The following is a 24,716-nucleotide window of genomic DNA, read 5'->3' as shown; positions in this document are numbered from 1 at the left end:
TGTCACTAAAAAAGAACAGAAGGCTATGGATTCTCCTGAAGTAAACTAATCGGATCTTGCTAGCTGTTGCTCAAACAAAACCGAGAAACACTTTTCTCCAAAATACTATACTGTTCTGTTGCTCTATAAAAGTTTCGCTAAAAGCCAATAACGTCTTTGTGACTTCATCTACACTTCACTTCAGATCAGAACATTGATCATTTTAGGACTACATTAAGATTTAATGTGCTGTTAAACAGAAAACAGCACTACAAAAGCTAGAAATAAAGAAGATTTGCATAGATATTGACAAGGCACGATACAACATACTGTGTATAGACATAAAATCTGTATATTATTGTATTTATAAATAAATAACAGGACATGGGAACTATTCATAGAGAATTATTCAGAACTACTACAAATAGCTTTACAGCCATAAAACACTTACAGTATAGAACATTTTGCCTATAATTGATATTGATTATTTTTTCTTTATATTATTCTACATAATCTCTAAAAGGATTCTTAACAGACAGAAGTGAGAAGTGCACTTAAATCTCCTGGTAGATGGCTGCATTGAGTTTGAACTTGATGAAATGCAGTGGACCAACACCAGCAGATAACATGCCACCCCCACGTCATCTATAGAAATGTCTCACTGAACTTCAATCTAGAGTACGAGTTTCAACTTTTTAATTCTGTTTAAAAAAATCACAATATTCAGATTTGCATTTCACTTAAACAGATTCATCCATACAACGATTGATTGATCAGATTACGGTATCTACCATTCATATGCACTACTAGGATTCAGTTTGTTTTTTTTTTTTACTTTTTTTTTTAGCTTTTTCCAATGCAGACCATGAACTCCAGAGATATGTGGGTGTGAGTATATATAGAAACAGAAAAGTACACACAATGCAGACTTGGCGTCATTCCTGTACAGCTTGTCTCTTACCAAAAGAATAACATTCATCTCGCTTTCTGATCTGCTTTCCTCACAGTGTGTACTCTGTGTGTCAAGTCCCCTTTATGGATAGTTATGTCCATAAATACCTGAACAGTGACACAGCTTTTATCATTTAGGCTCTCTACGCTACCAGCCTTGATTTGAAATGAAATTTACATGTAGGTATTGCAGCCACTTTTAAGTATGGTGGTTCATAACTATTAAAGCAAACTTGTGTAACGCTTAATCAAATGGGGTATTTTATTATTTGCTTTTATAATTCCTTACAGTCAGCCTGAATTCCACAGGCAGCACGAGATGCTGGGTTTTTTCATTCAATTTTAGGTCAGATGATTCATCACCTGCTAAAAAAAAGTGTTGTGTCCCTGTATGGATTTATAAGTAAATTTTTCTAAACATAAAGCTTGTATTTATTGTGTGTTGTATTAATTCATGTATTTTAATTAAAAAATTGTAAAAAAAAAAAAAATTGAAAGCAGTCATTGTAATGAATAAAGCTTTATAGGAGCTTTCTGTTTATTTTATGGTCAGACTGAGTCACACAGGTTGGTCTAGTGTTACAGTTTTCCAATTTTTTTGACAGACATTTGCGTCATAGATGGGTCATCACAGGTGTAATTAAAACAGATCTCTGCCAGTTTAACATTCTTCCATTCAACAATTTTAACAATGCTTTTTAAACTGTAGAGATCTGCCAAAGAAACAAATAGTTTGATAGCTTAACAATGTACCTGGAAATAGATGTTTTTCTAGGTTGTGCGGACCATTCTCCTTCTGACAAAATATTTCTGTCATTCACAATTTAAAATTGTCTGGTTTTTAACCTCTTTAGAGCATCTTTTAATTTCTGGATGGTGAGGACCAGAACGATGTAATACGTCAACTCAAAGTCAGTGACACATGAAACATTTCTCACTCCTGTTAGGCGTCCTTTCAGCTCTCTGTGACATAGATGACCTGGTTTGCTCGCCTGCTAACAATGACCAAAGTGTGGGCAATAACCAAAGATCTATTTACAGTGCAAGTATTCAGTGCTTTTCTTTTTCCAAGTTCTGTAATGTTACACCCTTATTACAAAATGGATTACATTGATTATTTTCCTCAAAAATACCCCTAAATGACAACATAAAGGAAGTAAATTTATTAAAAACAAAAAATGAAAAATATCACATGTACATAAGTTTTCTCAGTCTGTGCCATGACACTTTGCTTTGTGGCATTCTGTTTCTGCTGCTCATCCTGATGTTTTTACAACTTAATTGGGGAAAGCGTAGACCTGTCTGTATAAGGTCCCACTGTTAACAGTGCATGTCATAGCACAAGGCCAAGGAATTGTCTGTAGACCTCTAGGACAAGATTGTTTGTCGAGGCACAGATACGGGGAAGGGTAAAGAAAAAGTTCTTCAGTATTGAACGTCCCAATGAGCACAATGGCCTCCATTATCTATAAATGGAAGACGTTTTGTCCATCAACCTTATCAATTATGGTAAAATAACAGTGACAAAAACACAAAATGTTTTATACAGGTGTTTTGTTTTTTTTTTTTGTAAAAGAGAAAAGAAAAGTAAAACACTGAGCCAATGGTCTTTGAGCAGCCTGTTAAGGGTAGAATCGTATATTGATTAGATCTTCGGCTGATACTTGATGAAGTTATGTCATCTTTAATAATTTGATAGCTGAGAGTTAATCTGTGAGGAGGTTGAACTCAAATAAACTCCTCAGAATAAATGGTGTTTGTGTTACCAAAACCCTTGTTGTGATGTAGGGACATACACTGGCAAGAAAATGTTTAGAAACATTTGCACCATTGTTTTCTTGTTGGTTTTGTTTGATCAAATAGTTGTAAAATAATCACAAAACACAATAAATATGAACAACAATTAATGTTTAACCATAAAACCAAAAAACCCTTTGCAGCAGTATTCTAATGATTCTACTGATCGGTTTATACAGGTGTTGTGAGTTTAGCAACTACGTTCTTCTTCAGATAATTTTTACCATCCAGGAGGAATGCATGGGCTCCGGAGCTGCAAAATGAAGTTATCATCAGTCAGTAGTTGACCAGAGGGAGTGGCATGTCTCTTCAGTGTGACTTGGTACCCATGCTGATTAAGAATGCAGGCCTCCCACTCTTGCTTTGCCTAAGCATCCCCAAGTCATCATGTTTCCACCTCCATGCTTCTGTTCATGTTGCTGTTAGGCAGGCATCTGTCATCGTTTCACGAGCCCCATGGCCGGCTCTAACTTGTTGATCTTCATGGATGGGATGTTTCTAAATAAACTTGGGTTCCTTCAGAAGTCCTTAACTTGGTTCGAGTCTAGTTATCTGATGCCGTTTTTCGGCCGGTTTGGCCCACTGCAGCCTTTTACCTCTAACTTACCAACATAGTAAAAAAAGATTTTATTGGCAAGCTGTGCCATGCGGCTGCGGAACAGTTTCCACCTATACACATGTCTGTTCCTATAGTTTTCTTCCCCCTCTCTTTTTGTTCAACAATGGGCGGTGAAAGAGAGGGACGATAGGAGGGCGAAGAGGTTCACCAGAACTCAAAGAAAATCGACGCGAAGAACAGACTCAGAGGAGCTGGAGGAGACTGGCTAGAGAACAACACACTCGAGATGGTGTGGACAGCCTTTTTTGTTCTGAATGGATCCAGCTGAAGCATGTCCCTGGACAATAGTGTACACATTTTAAATACATCTATAAATTCTTGGCTAAATATCTCATAAGATATAGCTTAGAATTAGCTTTCTACACGTTTTCTGTGGTTTGGTATTGGTGTTTTTACATTTTATTGTAAGATACCAGCATTGTTTTGTTTTTTTCTTGGCAGTGTATATCTGAAATAATTAAATAAAAAATAATAATAGCAAAATTATTATTTGCAGTTTCCCCTCACTCAAGAATATGTTTTGCTTATGTTGGCCACAGGGAATGATGTATGGATCAAGGTTTCCGCATACTATATGGACACATCCAAGCATGATTTAACTCAACAAAAACATTTTCAAAGCTTATTCCAGTCTAATAAGAAACATAAGATTTAGAGGATTATAAAATATGTTCCATCCCACATATAATGCAAACAAAAAGCAGAATACATCTAGTATTGAGCTGTTACACTTTAAAAAGAGATACTTACTTTGCGTAAAATACATGTACATCAAATATCACATCACAATATTATACATACTCAACGTGGTTTATTATTTAAAGAAGACTAATTTTTATTCAAATTATTCTGAAAAAACTTGTGATTTTCTTGAATATTTCAAGTTTTTACTTTTACTTAATTTTACTGTGTTTACTCCAATATGTTTAAGAGGGAAATATTACTTATTCTACTTTATTATTAACTTTTACTTCACTAACATTACAGTAACCCTATACTAATGCACTGGGTTTTTGATTAACCTGACAGTAAAGCAATTAAAATAAGTAAATTACTAAATGAATTGGTTGAAGTAGTAGTATATTAGTTTAGTAGTAGTTTAGAGCATGTACTGTTACTTGTTTAAATATCTACTTTACTTGCACTTGCTCATTTACATGAGTACTAAGCTCGGGTCTGTGATTTGAGTGGAACTACATTTCCCATAACCTCTTTGGGGAAATAGTACGGAAGCCCGACAAACCAAACGTAATGTTTCCGCATATCCGAGCGGCTGCTGCTGCTCTTAAAGGAGACGCAACATAAACAGGCCAAAGCTGCGGCCAAAGAAGTCTGACGTTTGCTATCGCTTTAAGAAGTAAATAATGCATTTTTTACAACATTATATTTTTTATCTAACGTAGCAAACTTTATCGTCCAGACAGTTCGTTAAATATTTTTGTGATGATCGACATTTTGCTCTTGGCTGAGCTAACAAGCTCCCTAGTGGTCCTGGTCTGAGATGGTCTCTGTTCAAAACTAATCAGTAACACAAGTCGTGTGAGGGTCGTAATAGTTCAATAACAGCGACATGGATTCCGGGAAAGAACCGGTTTCAGGTACACGGATCGGGACCGAAGCAGCCCGAGCCGCTAAGGAGGCCTCTGGCTCGTCCTTGGACTCGAGTGAACCGTGCAACGGCGTCAGAGGAAGTAAACGGCGGGGGAAAACCGCAGGGACCTCCCCTCCTGATTCCGACAAGTGTGGGTCTGGCACCGGGACGTGTGTGCGTGTTTTGCGAGCCAGATGCGCTGCAGCCAACAGGACTAGTGACGCCAAGAATGCAGCAGGTGTCAAAACTCCTGTCAGTCTGCGTGATAGAGCTACACCTGCTACACCTGCTGCACCTGCGGCACCACGCACCTGCAACGCACCTGTCATGCAGTAAGTGCGTGCTCGTGTTATTGTTGTGCCAAAAGTGCACAGAAAGGCAGGCTTGGGTCTTAAAGCTGTAGATTAATCAGATGTTAAAACCAAAACAAATGAGCTCAGTGCACGTGTTTTCTCGCCTTTGTCACTGTACAGTGAAATCACACTGTGTAGTTACAGGCTGTACTAGTTTTATCTGGATTTGTTGTCACTTGTGTTTACTCATTCTCACACAGAACCGCCGTGAAGAAATCCACAGACAAAAAAGGTATTAACATGTACACTGTAATCTACAATCTGACACTTTACTCTTGTAATTTGTTACACTAATCTCTAATAAAGGGTGAAATCCCTTCCATAGCATCCAAACCCACTCTTGGATCAAAGCCGTCCAAATCTATAAGGCGCAAGCAGAGATCCCCAACTCCAGCAAAAGCATGTAAGCCTGAAACGGAGATGGAGGTCCCATCATGTGGTAAGAGAACAATTCCTTTTATCTACACTCTTTACACTTTGATGAATGTTGTGACAGTAAGGCTGAACAATATTGTATTATCGTAAGCCGAAATTTATGTTGTTTTTTTATTATTGCCTGCTGTTCTCTTCTCTCTCCTCTTTCCACTCACCCCAACCGGTCGAGGCAGATGGCCGCCCACCCTGAGCTTGGTTCTGCTGGAGGTTTCTTCCTCTAAAGGGAGTTTTTCCTCTCCACTGTCGCCTAGTGCTTGCTCAAGTGGGATTGTTGGGTTTTCTATATAATTCTGTATACAGTTGTATTTTGTAAGGTCTTAAACTCTCTAAAATGCCTTGAGATGACTTCTGTTGTGATTTGGCGCCTTACAAATAAAATTGAATTGAATATTTCCAGGGCAAGAACCAGATGGTGAAAAAGGAAAGAATGACAAGTGAGTGTTCAACTTCACAAATGAGCAGAAAAATCATTTCTCATTAATTTGCCATTAAATTTCATTTTGGCCAGTGTGGTGTTGATGTCCATATTAGCGTTGCAGATCCTGACACAGCTGTTGAGAGGAACCCTCCATTCAGAGCTGACCCGGATGACCTCATCTGTAAACCTGAGACAAAGACGTACGCTTGTCTCACTGCCTTTTTATAATGAACATTAGTTGTGAAAGTGGTAGTTTTAATAGTATATTTTGTTTTATTTCTTCACTGTCCAGAGAAAAATCAAGGCAGCGCACAACAACGTTGCAAATAAAAGACGTCAAGAAAGAAGAATCGGAGAAGACGGAAGAAGAAAATGGCATTAAAGAGGAGGAATCATCCGAGATTATTGTGCAGAATAAGGATGAAAAGGGTGATGACACAGAACCACCATCCAGGAAGTAAGTAAACTGCAAAAGATAGCCGGTAAAAGTTTTTTTTGTGGGGGGTGTTTTGGCTGTAGTTACATACTTATTCACAGTAGTCTGAAGTAAGTTAACGAAACCAGATTTTCTGCTTATGACGTCAAATGAGTAGTGACATCTTTTGTTATTGTATGGTCATAAGGCTGTTCTTCAAACAAATGTCAGAATGATTTTAAATTAAAACCAAGAACAGTGCTTTTTCTGACTGACATTGAGCTTTTCTATTATAATTATATTATGATTTTGCCATGACATTCTCTATATTGTTCTTCTGACATTATGGCAGCTGAGCTAGGGTTTTTATTCAGTACAATATTCATAATAAACATTAACATTTGCTTTAATTTTAGGCGAGGTAGACTGCAAAAAGATGACAAACGTCCTCGGCAGCCAAAACGAAGGTATATAGCGTGTTTTTGGTATTAATGGCTACTTTTATATGAGTAGATCGTGTTATACAATCTGAAAGTTGAGTCATGGCAACTGGACTTCCTTTAGTTAGTTGGAATGTAAACAGGCAAGGGGTTTCAGAGACACTAAAAAGGATTTTCAGAAAACACAACATACCTGTCTACTTCAAACCCACTAACACACTTAGAAACTTGTACATCCTAAAGACCGGACTCCAAAACACAAGATGAACAATATAGTGTATGTGGTCCAATTCAGTGAAGAATGTTCTGAACTGTACATTGGAGAAACTATACAACCGCTACACAGGAGGATGGCACAGCACAGAAAGAGTAACACCTCAGGTCCTGAATCAGCTGTGTACCTTCATCTTAAGGACAAAGGACACTCATTTAAGGACTGTGACGTTTAAATATTGGACAAAGAGGACAAGTGGTTTGAGAGAAGGGGTGAGGGAAGCCTTGCATGTCTTAGACACAACCTGTCTTCTATTTATCATACTGCCATTTCATCTATCCCGAAAAAGGCCAGAACCAGTTCACACCTTCACCAGGTTGACACACTTAACGACCCATTTAGGTGTTAAGAGGGGGTGGGCAGAGGTGTGACCATTACATCCTTCACATCTCCCCCATCTTTTGTTTAATCTAACGAGCCTATTTAGGGCAAGGGGTGGAGTGAAACTAGTCTTGGAGCATAAATTTGTGGCCTCTAACCAACTATCTTCAGACTGAAGAAGCTACTTGGATGAGTAGCGAAACGTTTCAACTAACTAAAGGAAGTCCAGTTGCCATGACTCAACTTTCAGATAACTTCACCTGGACGACTGAGAATCTTCACCGACAACAAGCTATACAGTTTCTTCTGTTCTGCGTTCATAGGAAAAAGCCTCCTGTGCAGTATGTCCGGTGTGAAATAGAGGGCTGTGGTACTGTCTTAGCCCACCCACGGTACCTACAGGTGTGCCATCCTGTCAGCTGTAGCCATGACAACCCCTAAGCATCTTAAGAAGCTCCGTCTGGGATTTGGCACTTCACAATAGCTACAAATAGATATGTATCCATTTCTGTTCTACAAACTGACACTTGTCTCTTATCTTTTTGTTTCAGCATCATATAAAATACCAACATTTGCTTAAAAAAAAGTATGTGTGTGATCATCCTTCATGCGGGCGCCTGTTTCGTCTGCAGAAGCAGCTCTTGCGCCATGCTAAACACCACACAGGTAATGGTAGATTTTTAGTTACGCAGCGTTTAGCGTAGCATTGCACTTTGTGTTTATTTGCATTTGACTGTGCAAATGACTGACACCATTTCTGAGATGCCTGAAATGTTTAATGGTACGTGCGAAAGACGAGAAATGGTTATTCATGCCCATCGTCTGTGTTTCAGATCAAAGAGACTACATCTGTGAGTATTGTGCTCGGGCCTTCAAGAGCTCCCATAACCTGGCTGTGCACAGGATGATCCACACAGGGGAAAAGCCAATACAGTGAGTTGGCTCAACATTTAGTAATGTCATGTGACTGTATGATGTATAGACAGAAGAATTTGTTAAATGAAAAAACATCATTTGAGTCTTGACTTGGGTCCATTGTAAAAAATAAAACAACGTTATTTTAGTTCAGTTTGATCATTTAAACAACCTTCTAAATTTCAACACTGTTGTTTCCATGAATGTAAATTTTTGTATGACGCCATTATCAGCAAAATTGTAAACACAATTCCCATTTATAAAACAGTTGAACAAGGATTTATTTTTCCTTTGCAAATGCCAAAATGACCAAAACATCTGTATTTGTTGCTCAACATGTGGAAAAACAGTTGTATTTCTGGAGCACGAAAGAGCAAGAATAGTAAAGGTCTAGCTAAAAACTCTACTGTACAATTACATGTGGACTATTTCAGTTAAGTATCATCAACTTATGGCTTTAAAATTTGTCAGGGTAGATTCTGAAAGTCTGTTTGCTAATTTATTCACAATATATTGATTGACAACATCTTGATATCTGCAGAAAGGTGACTTGCCATCACTAGTTCTGAGTAAATTGCAGTGAACCTGGAGGAAAAATCTCTAGATGAACTGAAGTCAGCTTGGACTACACACTGTTATCTGTCTCCATCTTGTGACAGGTGTGAGATCTGCGGCTTCACCTGTCGCCAGAAGGCCTCCCTAAACTGGCACATGAAGAAGCATGATGCTGAAGCCTCCTACCTGTTCTCGTGCTCCATTTGTGGGAAAAGGTTTGAGAAAAAGGATTCTGTCGTTGCACACAAGGCCAAGAGCCATCCTGAGGTGCTCATAGCTGAGGCCTTAGCTGCTAATGGGGGCTCGGTGATAAGCAGTCCCGCCCCGGTGCCAGAGATGGTCCCAGTGCTCACCCAGCCTGATCGGCCCTCCCTAAGCCAAGACAGCCGAGAGCCAGCAGGAGATACTCTCACTCCTCTGCAGCAGGTGGTGCTCCCACTCACTCCCCAGACTCCAGCAGATGTATCTCAAGGCCAGTTCTTCCAGCTGCCCATGCATCATGTGGTGCAGGTGGCACATCAGCAGCAAGTCCCCACCTTGCTGCAACTCACTGCTGCTTCCCCTCCTCACATCACCAGCATCAGCCAGCCCCAGCTCATCCAGCTCTCCACCTTTCCTGCCAGCACTGTCACGTCCATGGCCACCGTGGACTCCCAGAGCACCCTTCTCACCCTGAACTCCGTCACCAACCTGTCCTCCGCGGGCACGCTCGCTCCCCAGTTGGGTGTGCAGTGGGGCAGTGGATCTAATGAGAGCGCACACATCCCTGGGGAGGGTGAGCTTTGGGACAGGGTGATAGTGGGTGGGGGCCAGCAGGATGTCGGGGAAATAACATGGGAGGAAAACAGGGAGGTGAGGAAGGAAAATGATGGGATTGTTTGGGAGCGGGAAGGGGAGAGACAGATTGTGTTACAGTGTGCTGAGGTTCATGGAGATAGTTTAATGTAGAAAAACAGCTAAAGGAGGCAAAAACACTGAACGATTAATTAAAAGGAGTGTAACGAATATTTGAAATAATTTATTTCTATGAAGTATAACACAGTGGTTACATACAGTACATAGGTTTGAGCCAGGTAGTAAGATTTATAATAATAATATTGAAGATTACATACTTCTTTTTCTACTTAATGAATATTTTTTTTTACTTTTTGGTTTGTTACCCTGTGTTTGTATATGTGCATGTTAAATATTTTTTAGATATTAATAAGACTGAAATATGATTGTACATAAAGTACAAGAAATATAAAAATGACCTCCATAATATTCTTCATATGTATGTTTTTGTATGGTGAGTCTGTGACTGTCATTCACATGATTGGGTTTAACTTCATAAGTTGCAATAAAATTTTACGACTACAACCAAACAAGCTCCTCTGTGCAAAATAAACTTCGTTGTATGATTCCAGAATATTTTTAGTCCGGATGGTTTTGATAAGAAAAAATATCTAAAACAAACCAGGAAATCTTTTTTTAAGGGGCCTTTCTGTAGCAGATGTCCTGATGTCATTACACAAAATGCAAAGGTGTTATTAAAACCTGTTCAGCAGTGCAGGTAATGGGTGACGGTGTAACCATGAACATGTGGACCCTGAAACTAAAGCAGCTAAATGTTGAGTTCAGTCTGTGTTTTTAGTGATGTGAAATATCACCAGTCTGTGATAAAAGCAAAATAGCTAATTTTTTAGCTCAAAGATTTACAGTAAATCACCCTCAGTGACTTTTTATTTGTTCACTGTCTTTCCAGTGTCATTTCCTGTTTAACTTGTACTTCATTCATTATTACAAATTCATGCTTTAATGTTATTTTTCACAAAGGAGATTATGCAGGGAGCAGTATTATGATGGAAAATCCACAGTGGAAATGGATGGTAAAAATGATTTTTGTTGTCAGCAAATTTCTTTTAAAGCAATGTTAGAAAATAAAATACACTGTAGCTCTGTATGCTACCACTGCTGCTGAATACTCATAAGCTTATGATCTTTATTTATTAGCGAATGTGTTCAGAATAATGGTAATAAATTATTTATCTTGAGAAATAAGGTATGTATTGTGTCTTTGTTTGGCAAACTAAGCAATGGAGATACTCTTGAAATTAATAAAATGAATATTATGAAGAAATTGAAAGTCATTCTGTATTTATTATAATAAATGAACATATACATATATATATACATATAATTTAATAAATTATTAGTTATTGACTGGATACCAAATGACACCCTCTTCTAAATGTGGTAAAAGAGGATGTGCAGCCTAAAGAATAACATGTTTTATTGATATGGAAAATATTTCTGGGCTTCAGTGGTTTCCACACAACAAGCTCACAGTGACTGGAAGGAGCTGCTCCTGCAGAGACGGGTTTTTATTATTTGTGTAGGGGTGTGTGTGTGTGGGGGGGGGGGCACAGGAGGTTTCTGAGGTCGGAAAACAGGCCTTTCTGTGCGTCCCCCCTCAAACCGCCCCTCTCTCTCCGTCCATGCCAACGTGACGGCCGACAGCAACACGCGTCTCTGGCACTCGCCCCGGTTCGTGTCTAAGCCGAACAAGTATCCACAAGGATTACGCGTGTAAAAAAAAAAAAAGTAAACGCAGTTTCCGCTGCCAACATATCGCTCGTTGTGGGGACTGATTCTGATTCTGCTCGGTCTTCACCCAGCTCGCCGCTAAGCCTCCTCTAGAGACGGGGCTGGAGTGCAAATGGCAGAGCAGCAGCAGCAGCAGCAGATCACCGCGCTGGACGCGCCGGCGTCTGGACAGTCGCGCACCGGGAGAGCGGTGGCTCTCGCCCGGCTGCTGCACTACGAATGTACCCGTCTGTTCCAGCTATACGTGAGTTATCGCTCCGCACGGTCGCCGTGCTTGTTCTGTGCTCGTCAGGCGGTGTTGACACGCTCACCTTCCCGTTACTTGTAGCTTTAATGACGGCGTGTTTCAGGGCTGAGGCAGCTAGCAGCCTGACACACGTGAGTTATTGACGTTTACTGTCTGTACATTTAACATTCAGCAGTCTGCACTCCGTGCTCTGTGGTGCAGAGTGTAATCCTACTAAAAGGTCCACCCCCACCCTCTCCATTTTTCCCTGGGGTGCCTAATGGATAGAGTGTATTGGATTTTTCCTGCTGTCATGCTCCTGTGCCTCATCAGCCTTTCATAGTATGGTCTAATTGATCGATATAATCAATATGGTTGTCAGCTTGTGTTAAATATGTAATCGATCTAACATTGTATTAAAGGCGCAAGTGCAAGGTCGGGTTAGCACTTTGTGTTTGATTTGCACTTAGCATCAAGTGTTGCACTTCTTTTTAGAAAGAGAGGGAGACCTTTCTGGACCACACCCTAGACCACGGACGCCTCGTGAGCCTGTCCCCAAATTCTGAGGAGCCCAGCACAGAGGAGCAGGTGCAGCTGCTGCACTCAGCGCTGCGGAAGTGCCTGGGCCTGCTCCAGTGTGTCATCCTGAAAGAAGAGGAGGAATGGGGCAAGCTGGAGGATGACTACGAGACCATGAGGGACAGCGTCCGATTCCGAATCGAGGGCTTGCTCCACACCACCAAAGATCTGGTGGAGGCAGATGGCGCAAACATGGAAGTCACTCCTGACCACAACTGTACCGAGGTAAAGCACAGTTGCAGTCAAACTAATTCAAGCCACATTGCAAAACTTTAATCAGTTGGCAATGAACAAATCAAACAGGAACAATTGAAATACCTCAACACAACTAACGGTACAAGTAGCTCTTCAATATAAAATGCATCTTTTAATGACTACTGCAGTCTCAGACTTATTGAACCACCACCACAACAAGTGTCTTCGGTACTTAGTAGAGCAGCTGTTACGACCTGCTGCAAACATGATGCACAGCCAGGCGGCAGCTTCAGGCAGCATTAGGGATTGAAGTCTGGTGGCTGATGGCCAGTCTAGAACAGCCAAGGACTTCTTCTGTAACCAAACCTTGATGGATGGTGATGCTTGGGATCAATGTCCTGTTGGAAGGTCCAGTGACACCCAACCCTCAGCTTCCTAAGAGACGGTGTGACTTTTCCTGCTAGGACATCCTGATACGTGGATGAATTCATCTTGCCTTCCACACTCTGCAGATTACCAGCCCCAAAGCATCACCAAGCTGCCACCAATTTTTTAGTCTGCAGTAGTTATTAAAACGTATTAAATTATTTTGACTGCAACTATAAATGATGAGAACACAATAGTGTTTTTAATGTTAATAAAATATGTGCACGTTATGTTAACATTCAACTAAAACACTAGTTGTACTACAGCATTATACACTGCCTGGCCAAAAATAAACTTTGCATAGTCTAATATTTACATATTATTATTGTATTTATATATATTGTTTTATTTATATTTCCTTGACCATTGTTTGCTTTTATTACAGACCACATTGACACTGGCAGTGTTCGTATGGGCTTATGTATTGTCACCACATTTACTTCCGCCCAGAGTTGCATTAATTTAAAGTCTTCTCCAGCACATCCCAATGACTCTCAATGGGGTTAAGGTCTGGACTCTGTGGTGGCCAATCCATGTGTGAAAATGATGTGTCATGTTCCCCGAACCACTCTAATCCTGTCATTGTCATCTTGGAATATGCCTGTGCCATCGCATGTCATTACATGTGCCATTGAAAATCCATTGTTGTATAAACCTGGTCATTCAGTACTCTCAGGTAGTCAGCTGACCTCACTGTAGTGCCAGCCTACACATATTAACTGCTACAGTAATCATTCAGTGAAAGGATCTTACTTATTTGCTTAGTGAAATCCAAGTGGTGACTTTTTGTTTCTTGTTTTGGTCAGGCATTGTATAATCTTGGGCAGCACGGTGGTGAGGTGGTTAGCTAGAATCACCCAGTTCCTCCCACAGTGCAAAGACATGCAGTTAGGTGAAGTGGTGACTGTAAATTGTAAGAAAGTGACCGTCAATGTTTGTCTGCCTCTATATGTCAGTCCTGTGATAGCCTTGTGACCTGTCTAGGGTGTAACCTGTCTCTCGCCCAGTGACTGCTGGGACAGGCTCCAGCACCACCACCCTTAACAGGAAAACGTTAGGATAAGGGATGTATGTGTGGACTTGTTATAATAATAACATGTGAAAATTGTACTGATTAACAAAAAGACAATGGTAAAAACTCTTAATATCTGCTTTTTCCTCATGTTTCTTTAAGCAACTGGCAAATTTAGAGAGCCAGCTCAGTCTTTATAATCTATGAATCCTACTAAAGAACAATGTCCCTCCCTCATTGCATATTGTTGTAAAATGAGAAGAGTTAAACTAACCTAAACATCAGATCCAGATACTGTAAAGTGAAACATTTAGTAGCTAAAGAGTTGGTAAAACACTGTTGTCATTTTGTCTTCTGCTGTATGTGTGATAATGACAGGCACTGGATATGCTCTCTTCTCTGTAGGAAACCGATGGTGCTTTGAAAGGTTTCGATCTCAAAAAGTGGACGTATCAAGTGCTGCAGGAGCTGATCCACTGGGCTGACCATGCTGCGCAGACCCTCCACGTCCTGCACGTAGAGCGGGAAGGAACAAATGAGACCTAAACGTCTTTGTTTACGAATGAAAGTCACTCGACACTGTCAACTTTCCCTTTTACTTACTCCATATTCCTAATGTGGGCCATTCTCCGTTATCACCAGAAGTTAGAAATGTATTTCTTAACTAAAATCACACCTAAGCTGCTTTTAACAAAGCTCAGTAGACAGCTTGTCCCAGACGCTGGTATTTCACAGTGCTAAAATGACCTCTACTTTGCCACAGTTGCTGTTTTGTTTCACAAACAAGCGAGTGCAGACTTTTAACTGTATAATAGTTGGTTTGCTTTGTGCAGTGGCAGTGTGACTGTTTGAAAATGTTTTTCTCTTTTCTGTTTTATAGAACGAAATGTGTAATTTATTGACATTTATTTTTAGTGGATTTATCTTTGATTACTAATTATCTGCTGTTCATAACACTCCAATATCTACTAACTGCTAGAATGTAGCCAAAAAGACATGACTGATAAACTGTGAATCATGTGCAGCTGAACTCTGTAGTCATTTACTATTTTAATAGGTCACCTAGCTTTTGATGTTCCACATTATGTATCCAACATAAATAATTCCATATCAAGTTTTACTCCTTGGTATCATTTATGGTCAGCACAAGTGTCACGTTTGCTTGTGTGGTTATCGAGTTCTCTGCTGATGTTATACTTGAATGTGCTGCTGCTCGATCATTTCGTATCCCTACTTTGGAAACCAGAGGAAGAGGTAAAAATTCCGCAGTAGGATTGTACTGTCTGTAGCCAAAAGTATCAACCACAACAACTTGTTGTCGTGTTTAAATGTCTGACACAGCATCAACTCACTGAGTGAATGTGACTTCTACACTTACTGGTTTAGTGACTTACTAACTTCAGTGAGTTTATGTTTTTGCTGCAATGAATAACTGGATGTACATTAAAGATTCTTAACTCTAACATTGACAGTGACTTTATTTCTCATCACTTCTACACCCCGCTCTTGAGCCCTTTTAATTTATTTGGTAAGGCTCTATGTACACGTGCCTGTTTTCTAATAATTTTTCAGGACGTTAAAAAATATATAGTAAGAGTAGAGTGAGTGTTAAATGCTAATACCTCAAATTAATCATTTAACACACTGAACTGTTTTAGTCAGTACACAGTAGGTCACTTTACATTAACATGTAGTGTTTTATCAGGTAATATCTGTTACATCCACACAAGACACAAATAGCCTCTAAGTGCTTTTATGACTATGAAAGTCTGAAGCATATGTTATGTTATGGAGGAGTATACTATACCCTACCAGATTTAAGTGAGTGTCCTTAAAACAGTGCTCTCCACCACGATCATTAGAGCACAAAAGAAAACTATAAACTAGTATTAAATGGGATTACTTAAGTACAAGTGGTTCCATGTACAGCACTTGAATAAATGTAGACCTACTTACCAGTGTTGGAAGAAGCACTTAGATTATTTACATAAGTAAAAGCAGCAATATTTCAGAGTGGAATATACTGTGATAAAACTGAAATTTAAATGGTACTTAGGTAATAATGCTAAATATTAGCTCCAAGGTTAGTTAAAAGTACTAAAAATAAAAGTACTCATTATACACAGTGGCTAAACTGGGCCAGCACAAAAAAACTCAACATTGCTCTACAAAAAAGCCCAGAGTCGGCTGTATTTTCTGTGAAGGCTGCAGTCCTCAGGTGTCTGCAGCAAAATGCTGCAGATCTTGTGCATCTGTGGTCTACTGGGGCAGTAACATGGAGGTGGCAAATGCAACAGGCTCGACATAATGATCACGAGGGTGGCTGAGAGGAGCATGCTGTCTAAACCTCTCTCAATTCCTGAATATCCCTCCCACCCACTACACAGTGTGCTGGTTGGATTGAGCTGCAAGTTCAGCCAGAGGCTCATCAGTGTCAAGTATTCCATATCATGCCACAGGCGATCCTTCCTTCCAGTGACCATTAAACTGTACAACTCCTCCCCTAGGGCACTAACACCATCATCATAGTCATTATTTATGTCAGCACGGTTCATTGTACTGCAACACCCCGACTTAATGTTATCCTTGTCCAACATGTGTTGGTGTGGTTCTTTCCTTTTCCTTTTGAATGGAGAGCAGCTGTAACAAGGCAAAACAGTTTACCTCTGGGATTTATAAAGTTATTAAAATCTTCACTCTTGAATTACATCAGTGAATATGATATTATTATATTAATGTGTTCATTGCTTTAATGTTGCGGCTGGTAACGAGCGTAACGGAGCTTATTTTAACAAAGTTAAACAGTGTTTAGTCTTTTGAATCTAATTTTATTACATCATGTGCTTATGAGTGGTTTCTTTACACTAAAGCTCTAAAGCATTATGATTATAATGTATTTTGGATTATTCATCTGCATAACAACCATACTAGAGTTTTCAAATGAATGTAGTGAATGTGTATTTTCCCCTCTAATGTACCTATTATCTTATGCATATCTTAGTGTTTTACTGTGTAATGGCTACTGCAACACCAGAATTTCCCTTTTGTCATGAATACAGTATTTATTGATCTATAATATTTGCCTCTGAAAATATAGTGACGCTGATTTACTTTACCTCACATTAAATAGAAACATATAAAAATTGTAATTAAGTACAATTAACTTAATTACTTTGGTGCATTTGCAACACACTGAGGGCTTAAGGGCCTTAGAGGTCAGGAGGCTCTTCTATCACTGTAATAATGGTAAAAGGCAGAGTTAATATTTCTTCACAGTTAAAAATTATAATCCACAAAGAAGAAAAAAATACAAATGACAACAACAACAAAAAATAGACATTAGAGTCCATAATGGATGGAAAATGGCCAAAAATCAACCTGAAAACAGACACAAACAAACAAACAATGAAACAATAAAGCCTTATTTGTTAACATTTATCTCTTTCAGAATCTGAGGGGGTCTCATATACAAGGGATGTGAGGGTGGGGGGGGGGGGCATTTTACCTGTCTGCACCCAGGGGTCCATTTTCTCATGTTTCTCCTACTGGAACAGTCCTATTCTGCTGAAGCACTTGATCTATCTGCACCTCCACTAGAGCACATCACCCACGGACCTGCTGTGTGTGTGATCGCCCCCGTGGGTGCAGGGGTGCCACTAGGTGCGGGTCCCCGTCTCTGAGGTGGGTGCACCCCATTTTACCAGCAAGAACCCCGAAGGGGTGTTGCGCACATGCGCGTTGCGCGATCCACCGGAGCGGGAGAGGTAGCGAAGGGAGTCCTAATGGCGGAGAATGTACGGTCGCCGTTTGACTACCGGGAGCCGCCGACCCTCGACAGCGACGGGGATGGGAGCAAACCCCCGCCGCCGCGGGGGTGAGTGAGCCCGACGGGCCTCCGGTTTCGCCCTTGTTCTTTCTTTTGTGTACGAAATCGCGGGAGCAAATGCGCGGACGCACGCGCCGCGGCGAGCGTGCACATATGTGTGGCGAACGCCAGACGCCTTTTATTCGCGTGCGTGACTCCGGCGTTGTGTTGCAGAAAACAGCGGACAAACAGCGCTAATGTTGGGGCTTTTATCGGCAGCTGGCGAGTCCTGTGAGGCCGCGGCCGCCCCCCCTGGAGCGTCTCGGTTCGGGTTTGATCGCCAGGGTTTTGATTTTGATGTTTCTGACGGGACGCAGGTCTAACGTTAGCCGCTGGGTGCTAACATGCTAGCTGTGGTTTAGCATTCATGTTAGCATGTCAGTGGCAACCTAGCTGATCGGTGAGCTGCTGGCATGACAATAATCCCTGCCTGTATGTGTGATTTCTCCGACTGCAGATCCCCCTGAACGTACTGCTCAACAGCGTCCGTGTAATTATGCTCTCTGCCCTGCTTAATTGGAGCAACATTAGATCATGACTCGTGGTTTGTTTGGCTTTGAGTAAACAAAGTTGCTGACCACGACCAAAATGCATCTGAAAACAGTCCACTGTCCCCAAGCCCAGTGAATCAGAGACGAAATGTAGTGGTCTCAGCTCCCTGTAAATGCATTTATGCAGCTTGGCATGCATGAATAAAGGGGTGGGGCCGTTTCCAGGTAGTTTGATTAAAAAGCTAATGATAGTCGATATAGAAGGAATCATAGTTTGCAGAACAGCTGCTTGTTTGCAATAAATCAGTGTCAAGATCACTTCTCATTTCTCCACAACGAATCTGATCATTTATGGCACCTGCTAAATATGCAGCAAGTACTTCACATGCACACTTATTTTAAACAATTAGTAGCTGAATTAATAGTCCAGTCATATCCCAAGCTAAATGGCAAACATTCCCTAGTTCCCCCTGATGCTTTCCTTGTGATTCGGTTGACAAAAACAAGACATGGGTTTGAGTTTTAGGAAAATGCGACCAGCATCTCTTGCATGTTTTGATATTTTATAGATCAAGCAATTTGGTTTCATAGAAATTATCGTGCACATTAGTTAAAAAAGGTTCGCAATGTGTGTAGGTCATAGTTGACCTGCATCAGTGCCTCTCTCCCTAAAGCCTGTTCCAGTATAAGCTGTTAAGTTTCCATGTGGATTTGTTTTGATTGCTTGTCAAATCGAAGACATGGTCATTTTTCTTAAGTGGGAGAATAACAAACATCTTGCTGTCACTACTGCTGCCTCCATCACTAGATAAGTCATTCCGAGCCTTATTGTTTTCGTGGATGAGTCACCACTTAATTGAAACATTAGCAGACTGAAGTAATGCTTTGCCACAGGTATCACATGTTCGACTAATTTCTGCTGTCCTCCATCCAAATATTCGCAGTAGGAATGCCTCAGGCTCCGCTTTGTCTAAATGTGTCATTATGCTAAATGAAGCCTGGGTTTTGTTTTTACAGCCGCGTGTGTGGGAGAAAAAGGAAGGGGACACCTGTGAAGGTGTGTGACCGAGCGTATGTAACAGAAGATGAGGAGGAGGAGAGCATGTCGGAACACAGCTACAGCCCTGGTATTTATAGAAACACACACATTTTGCCACCTGCTGTTGGTGTTTTCTATTCACTCTCATGCTTATGGAAAACAAGTGTATGATAGTTGTAATTAGCAGCATATTGTAGCAAGACAAGACACTTTGTATCCTAAAGCCTGTGGTTTCATATGAAGCTGCGTTTACTCTGTCCCAGGTGATGGCCAGTACCCAGAGGGTGCAGAAGACCGACTCCCTCCACCTGGCAGTCCCTACTACCTGCCCGATCCCAGTCAGCTCTGGTAAGAAGGACCCTTACCTAGGTAGCTGCACTCTGATGCTTTTTAAGGGAGGGGATTCATGTTGCTAATATTAGTTTATGTTTCCCAGTGTGCCAGAGTTGGGGGAGGAGGGAGCAAGTGGTGTGCGGGGACCCGTGCTCTTCCATCCACCGCCCAACTGTCGGATTCGAGAAGTCCACTGCGGGACCCAGGTGCGTTTAGTTGTCATAGCAATCCGAGACATCGCCAAAGGGGAAGAGATCACAGTGGACTACAGCCTGACAGACTGGGGCGAGAACGCAATGGTGAGCAACTAACTTAACAAAATGAGCAGTAAATCCCTCAAAATTACTAAACCTATTTACAGTATTTTGCTGGGAAGCAGAAGCCTGATATTTATCTGTGCCACAGACCTTATTGTCGTCCAGAACCTATTTAAAAACACATTCTGTGCCACAGCGGTACACAGGCTGACATGTTCCTTCATCACCACAATCCCACTTATGCTGTCATCCTGCCATAAATACAAACACACCAAAAGTGTGGGTGAAAACAGCCCCCACATATTTATTAATTCAACCAAAAAATGCATGTTGGTTTTGATTGCTGTCTTCAGGAGGAATGATTAGGACAGAAGTCAGAAAATACAGTGTGAACAATTACAGAAAAATATAAATTACCATTCTTATTCTTTAAATAAGAAGAATTGGATACCATGAATATATGTACACATGCGATTTTGTTTTCATTTGAAATTTGTCTCTCTCCAGGAGGATGAGGCTGGACCCCACCCACTGTCCCTTTCTGTTTCTGACTACCTTACCCCCTCCTGGTCACTGTCACCCTCATCCTCGCCACTCACCCACTCTGAGCCTAGTGACTCAGACCGCGAGGAGGACGAAGAGGAGGAAGATGATGACGACGATGACGATGATGAGGAAGAGGAAATTGAGGAGTTGAGGGGCCGAATGCTTCGCCGCCGCAAGAAGCGCAAGATGCCTGCAGCTGTCAATTCAAAGAAGAAGAGCGCACCTACCTCTTCTAGAGGACCCGGGCGCCCCTGCTCTTCCTTTTCCCGGCCAGCACCTGTTGCGCCCCCAGTCAGATCCCAGTCCCAGCCCCCAGTCAACGCCCTAGCACCCCCCACCACCAACATCAACAATAACATTAACATAAACATAGGCAGCTCAAGTGGCGCGACAGTGAGCCGGCGGCAGCATTGCCCGTACTGCGGCCGCCACTATCGCTCTTTGGCGCGGCATCTGGAGAAACACCACGCCAACCAGCCTGAGGTCCGGACAGCCATGGAGCTGGCGCACCTCCACAGCTCTTCAAACGGCAGCTCTTCGCACCCTCAACCCTCATCGTCCTCCACCTCCGCTACTCACAGCCATTCCTTTGCCGTTCCCCAGCCCTCTGCCTCCAATCCTGCACCACCCTCTCTTTTCTCCAGGAAGAAAGAATCACCAACTACCCGCTCCAGCCCAGGAGGTGTCTCCTTCTCCCTCTCACTTTCACCGCCTTCTTCAACTCAGCTCACAGCCGCTAAGAAGGGGCCGAGCTTACCGCTGCCTGCCACAAAACGGCCCACACCTCCGATGGTGGCTCGAGTAAAAAGCCCATCTCCGCCTCCTCCATCTCCTCCCAGACGAGGTCGAAGGATGAAGAGAGAAAAGCATGAAGAGCAGCAGAAAGTGGAGACCTCAAGAGGTCCAGAGGAGCTGGTCCCACCTCCCACCCCAGAGCCAGACATAGATCCAGATGAAGATCTGGAGCTGAGTGGAGAAGGGGAAGAAGATGCACCAGAGGAGAAGAATGGAGAGACTGTAAGGTGTGGTTGATGTCAGGTTTTTTGTTTTCACAATTTACATATTTAGTGATGATGTTAATGTTTTGTAGTGATGTGGTTTTAGCTGCTATTTTAAAATAATTTCTTTCTCTCTGGTTTCCAGCACACACAGACATCACATGTCTCCGTTGCTCTCTTCCCTCTCCTGTCTGGTGCTCTACCTCCGCCACCAGCAGCACTCCTCTTTCCTTTCTCTAACCCGCTCGCCTCACTCTGCTGAGGCCTGGCGCCTGCTCTGCCATTCTAGTCTGTCTCTGCTTATCCTCTACAACCGCCACCGAGAATGTGAGGTAGCCAAGCTCACTGTCCAGGACTACCGTAACCGCATCACCCCTCCGACCAACTCCAGCACCAGCTCCCCCACTGGCATGGAAGCCCTGTTGTCCCCCTTTGAGCGCCAGGTCCTGTGTCATCTCCCGCGGGCTGGTGTTTTAGGCAAGCGTGGTCGCGTCCAGCCCCTTATTCTCCCGCCACACTGTGAGTCCTGCCTGGATCTGCTTCTTCAAACCAGCCCCAATGTAGGTGTAGACCCAGACAGCCCCTACGTCTTCTCTAGACCCTACCACTCTCCTGCCACCCCTCTCCGAGGCACAGACCTTCTCAGAAACCTGGCACGAGCCAGTGGGGCCAAGAACGCTGGAGCACTGACAGCGACACGAGTGCGGCGGCAGGTAGCCATCCTCTCCCAACTGCTACTATTAGAGGAGGGTGAGGGCCAGGGTGGAGCTACCAAACGCCTCGAGGACTTCCTGGAACGAGAGTACCACGTGACCCAGAACTGCTCCTCTATCATACGTGATCCCGCACTGATGGGTCGTGTGGGACGCGTTGTACTTTATGGAGAGAGAGAAGGCGTACTCTTCCGAGGGATGAGCTTGCAGCACATCTGCCTTGAGTTGGATGGTGAGGAATAACATAATGTATTTTCTGTCTCTGTAACAAATGGTTAGGCCCCTGGGTCCATCAGCCGGTATTTTACACATACAGTTTTCAGTGCAGCCTTTGCTTCTAAGAACCTTTCCAGCATCTGTTTTGAATGAAAATGTCATAATGGAACCATCACTATGCACTTACCTCTGGTTAAAATTTCACCTAATGCCTTTTAAATGACTTGTAAGGTACCAATCAATCATAAAAACAACAAACTACAGCTCAGTAATCCACAGATCTAAATGGAAAAAGGTTTCACTCGAGGTAACAAAATATTCACAGTAAGGTTTGAGGAGGCTTGTATCCCAATTTCCTGTGACATTTGTACTAAAAGAAGGTAGTGTTCTAATTTTTTCCTGGGGTAGCAGTGCCAACAAATCCATTTGACATTTTTGTGTGTGTAGCTTTTGAATAAATAATGAATCTGTCAGAGCATCTGTTTCTTTAAGCCATCTAAGCGCAAGATTTTATAGACGGACGTTACTCTGCCCTAATTCATTAAACATATTTTGGCAAGTGGCAGTACTGTAGGTAGTTCTTCTTATTGCGCTCGTCATTTTACGACCATCTCCTTAACCTTTGTCCTGCAGTGATGTCTGGAAACTCGGCAGACTCCTTCTCAGAAGACTCAGAGGCTGAAGAAGAGAAAGAGGAAGTTAAGGAGAAATCTGAGGTGGCGGTGAAGAAGAAAGGACCAGGCCGACCACCACGGAAGAAGAGAGCGCCCATTCCTTCCCCAGTGAGCCCATCAGTAGCCAATGCCCATAAGAGGAGATGTATTCCCCCCAAATCAGGTAACTGTCTATTAATAACAAGCTTCAATGTGATGCTTTGTGTTTACATTTGCTAACGCATTCACCTCCGTGTCACAGGGAAGCGTGGTGTGTTGAAGCGTCCCTGGTCTGAGGCGGAGCGTGTAGCAGTGGAGACTCATCTGAAGAGAAACCTCATGGAGCTGCGTGTCCCAGCGAAGGCGGACTGCGAGCGCTGCCTCGAACTCTGCCCCCTGCTAGTGAGCAACCAGCGAGACTGGCGGGCAATCAAGTTTTACGTTCACAATCGCATCCAGCTCCTGAAGAAGCAAGGGGAGGAGGGAAAGCGCTGCCGCAGTCTGCTAGAGCACAACACGGACGTGGCATCGGACACATACCAAAATGTATAAACCACCAGCAATCACAGTCGAGAGGAAACAAAGCTCTTGGTCATGGTGGAGTGCAGCTTCTTTCTTTTTTCCTTTCATGGGTGCAGAACCTGACGTTAGGTGAATTCCTCGTCTCATCACCCTGGTCATAAGGGAGTAGTGTAATAAAAGTGACTAAGCTAAGAAAACAGGAGGATGGTCCAGTTCAGGATCGTTCGTACTCAGTGTTGGGGATGTAATTTTAAGCGGTTGGACAAGATGTGCTTTTTGTCTTTGTGTGTGTGTGAGAGAGAATATGAGTTCAGACCCTGTGAATGATTTTTAAAGGTTGTTTTCTATGTTATGTTATTTTTTACTAGATAGTTGACAATGGAGAGTGCTCTGAGATATGGGAGAGAGATGGTCTCTGGAGAGATGCGCTTTAGACCTCTAGACCACCAGGATGTGCTACAGCATTTAGCATTTGCTGCCACTGAAGGCTGACGACCAAACCTGAATCTGTAAAGCTCTGAAGCGGTAAAACCAGTGGTTGTGATGTTTATAAACCCCAACAGATAGTCGTGTTCCACACTGGGACATGTATGAACTGGTATAGTTTGTCTTTGATACTGACTGGCATGGTGCCCCCTACCCACAGAACTGACAAGTGTATTAAAACATATTCTGCCATGTTTGGGACTGATGCACCTGAGAAGTGGTTTTTTGCATACCTCTTAATATCATGATCATAGGCAGACTAGTATGCATGCCTACTTGATTTTTTTGCATATCATGATTTTTAAAACAAATTTTATTTCAAAATCAGCCTATGGTCTTATTCGCAATGTAAATACTTCCTAATCTATGAGAATTATACAGTAGTGATTACGAAGTTAGTATTGTGTTATGCTGTACATACTGTAAATACTACCTGTACTTATTAAAGTGTATGACATTTTGCTGTGTTTCTTAAACCGGGGCTTAAAGTGAGTTTTACATTGTGGACAC

The 24,716-nt window shown here is 42.1% G+C and overlaps 2 protein-coding genes across 5 annotated transcripts; both read left to right on the top strand.

Moving 5' to 3' along the window:
- The first annotated feature begins 4,431 nt into the window (after window positions 1-4,431).
- Window positions 4,432-10,427, top strand: LOC113157345 (E3 ubiquitin-protein ligase ZFP91-like). 2 transcript variants are annotated; one of them, XM_026352788.1, is made up of 11 exons: window positions 4,436-5,269; window positions 5,491-5,522; window positions 5,616-5,729; window positions 6,123-6,159; window positions 6,257-6,343; window positions 6,436-6,600; window positions 6,975-7,025; window positions 7,917-7,995; window positions 8,145-8,259; window positions 8,427-8,526; window positions 9,168-10,427. In XM_026352788.1, the coding sequence occupies exons 1-11, from the start codon at window positions 4,917-4,919 to the stop codon at window positions 10,009-10,011; spliced, it is 1,977 nt and encodes a 658-aa protein (XP_026208573.1). In that variant the 5' UTR covers window positions 4,436-4,916; the 3' UTR covers window positions 10,012-10,427. The 2 variants fall into 2 exon arrangements, with proteins under 2 accessions (XP_026208574.1, XP_026208573.1); XM_026352789.1 differs by lacking the exon at window positions 6,257-6,343 and having other exon boundaries at window positions 4,432-5,269.
- Window positions 10,428-17,833: 7,406 nt separating this feature from the next.
- Window positions 17,834-24,639, top strand: LOC113157187. Of its 3 annotated transcripts, none has more exons than XM_026352505.1 (8): window positions 17,834-17,961; window positions 19,461-19,570; window positions 19,746-19,830; window positions 19,919-20,114; window positions 20,580-21,640; window positions 21,762-22,561; window positions 23,179-23,382; window positions 23,461-24,639. In XM_026352505.1, the coding sequence occupies exons 1-8, from the start codon at window positions 17,870-17,872 to the stop codon at window positions 23,748-23,750; spliced, it is 2,838 nt and encodes a 945-aa protein (XP_026208290.1). In that variant the 5' UTR covers window positions 17,834-17,869; the 3' UTR covers window positions 23,751-24,639. The 3 variants fall into 3 exon arrangements, with proteins under 3 accessions (XP_026208290.1, XP_026208291.1, XP_026208292.1); XM_026352506.1 differs by lacking the exon at window positions 17,834-17,961 and adding an exon at window positions 17,988-19,337; XM_026352507.1 differs by lacking the exon at window positions 17,834-17,961 and adding an exon at window positions 17,989-18,352.
- The last annotated feature ends 77 nt before the right edge of the window (window positions 24,640-24,716 follow it).

The sequence above is a fragment of the Anabas testudineus genome, chromosome 18, assembly GCF_900324465.2.
Source record: "Anabas testudineus chromosome 18, fAnaTes1.2, whole genome shotgun sequence".
Lineage (NCBI taxonomy): Eukaryota > Metazoa > Chordata > Actinopteri > Anabantiformes > Anabantidae > Anabas > Anabas testudineus.
The sequence above is the reverse complement of the archived record's forward strand: the minus strand, read 5'-3'. Positions and strand labels throughout refer to the sequence as shown.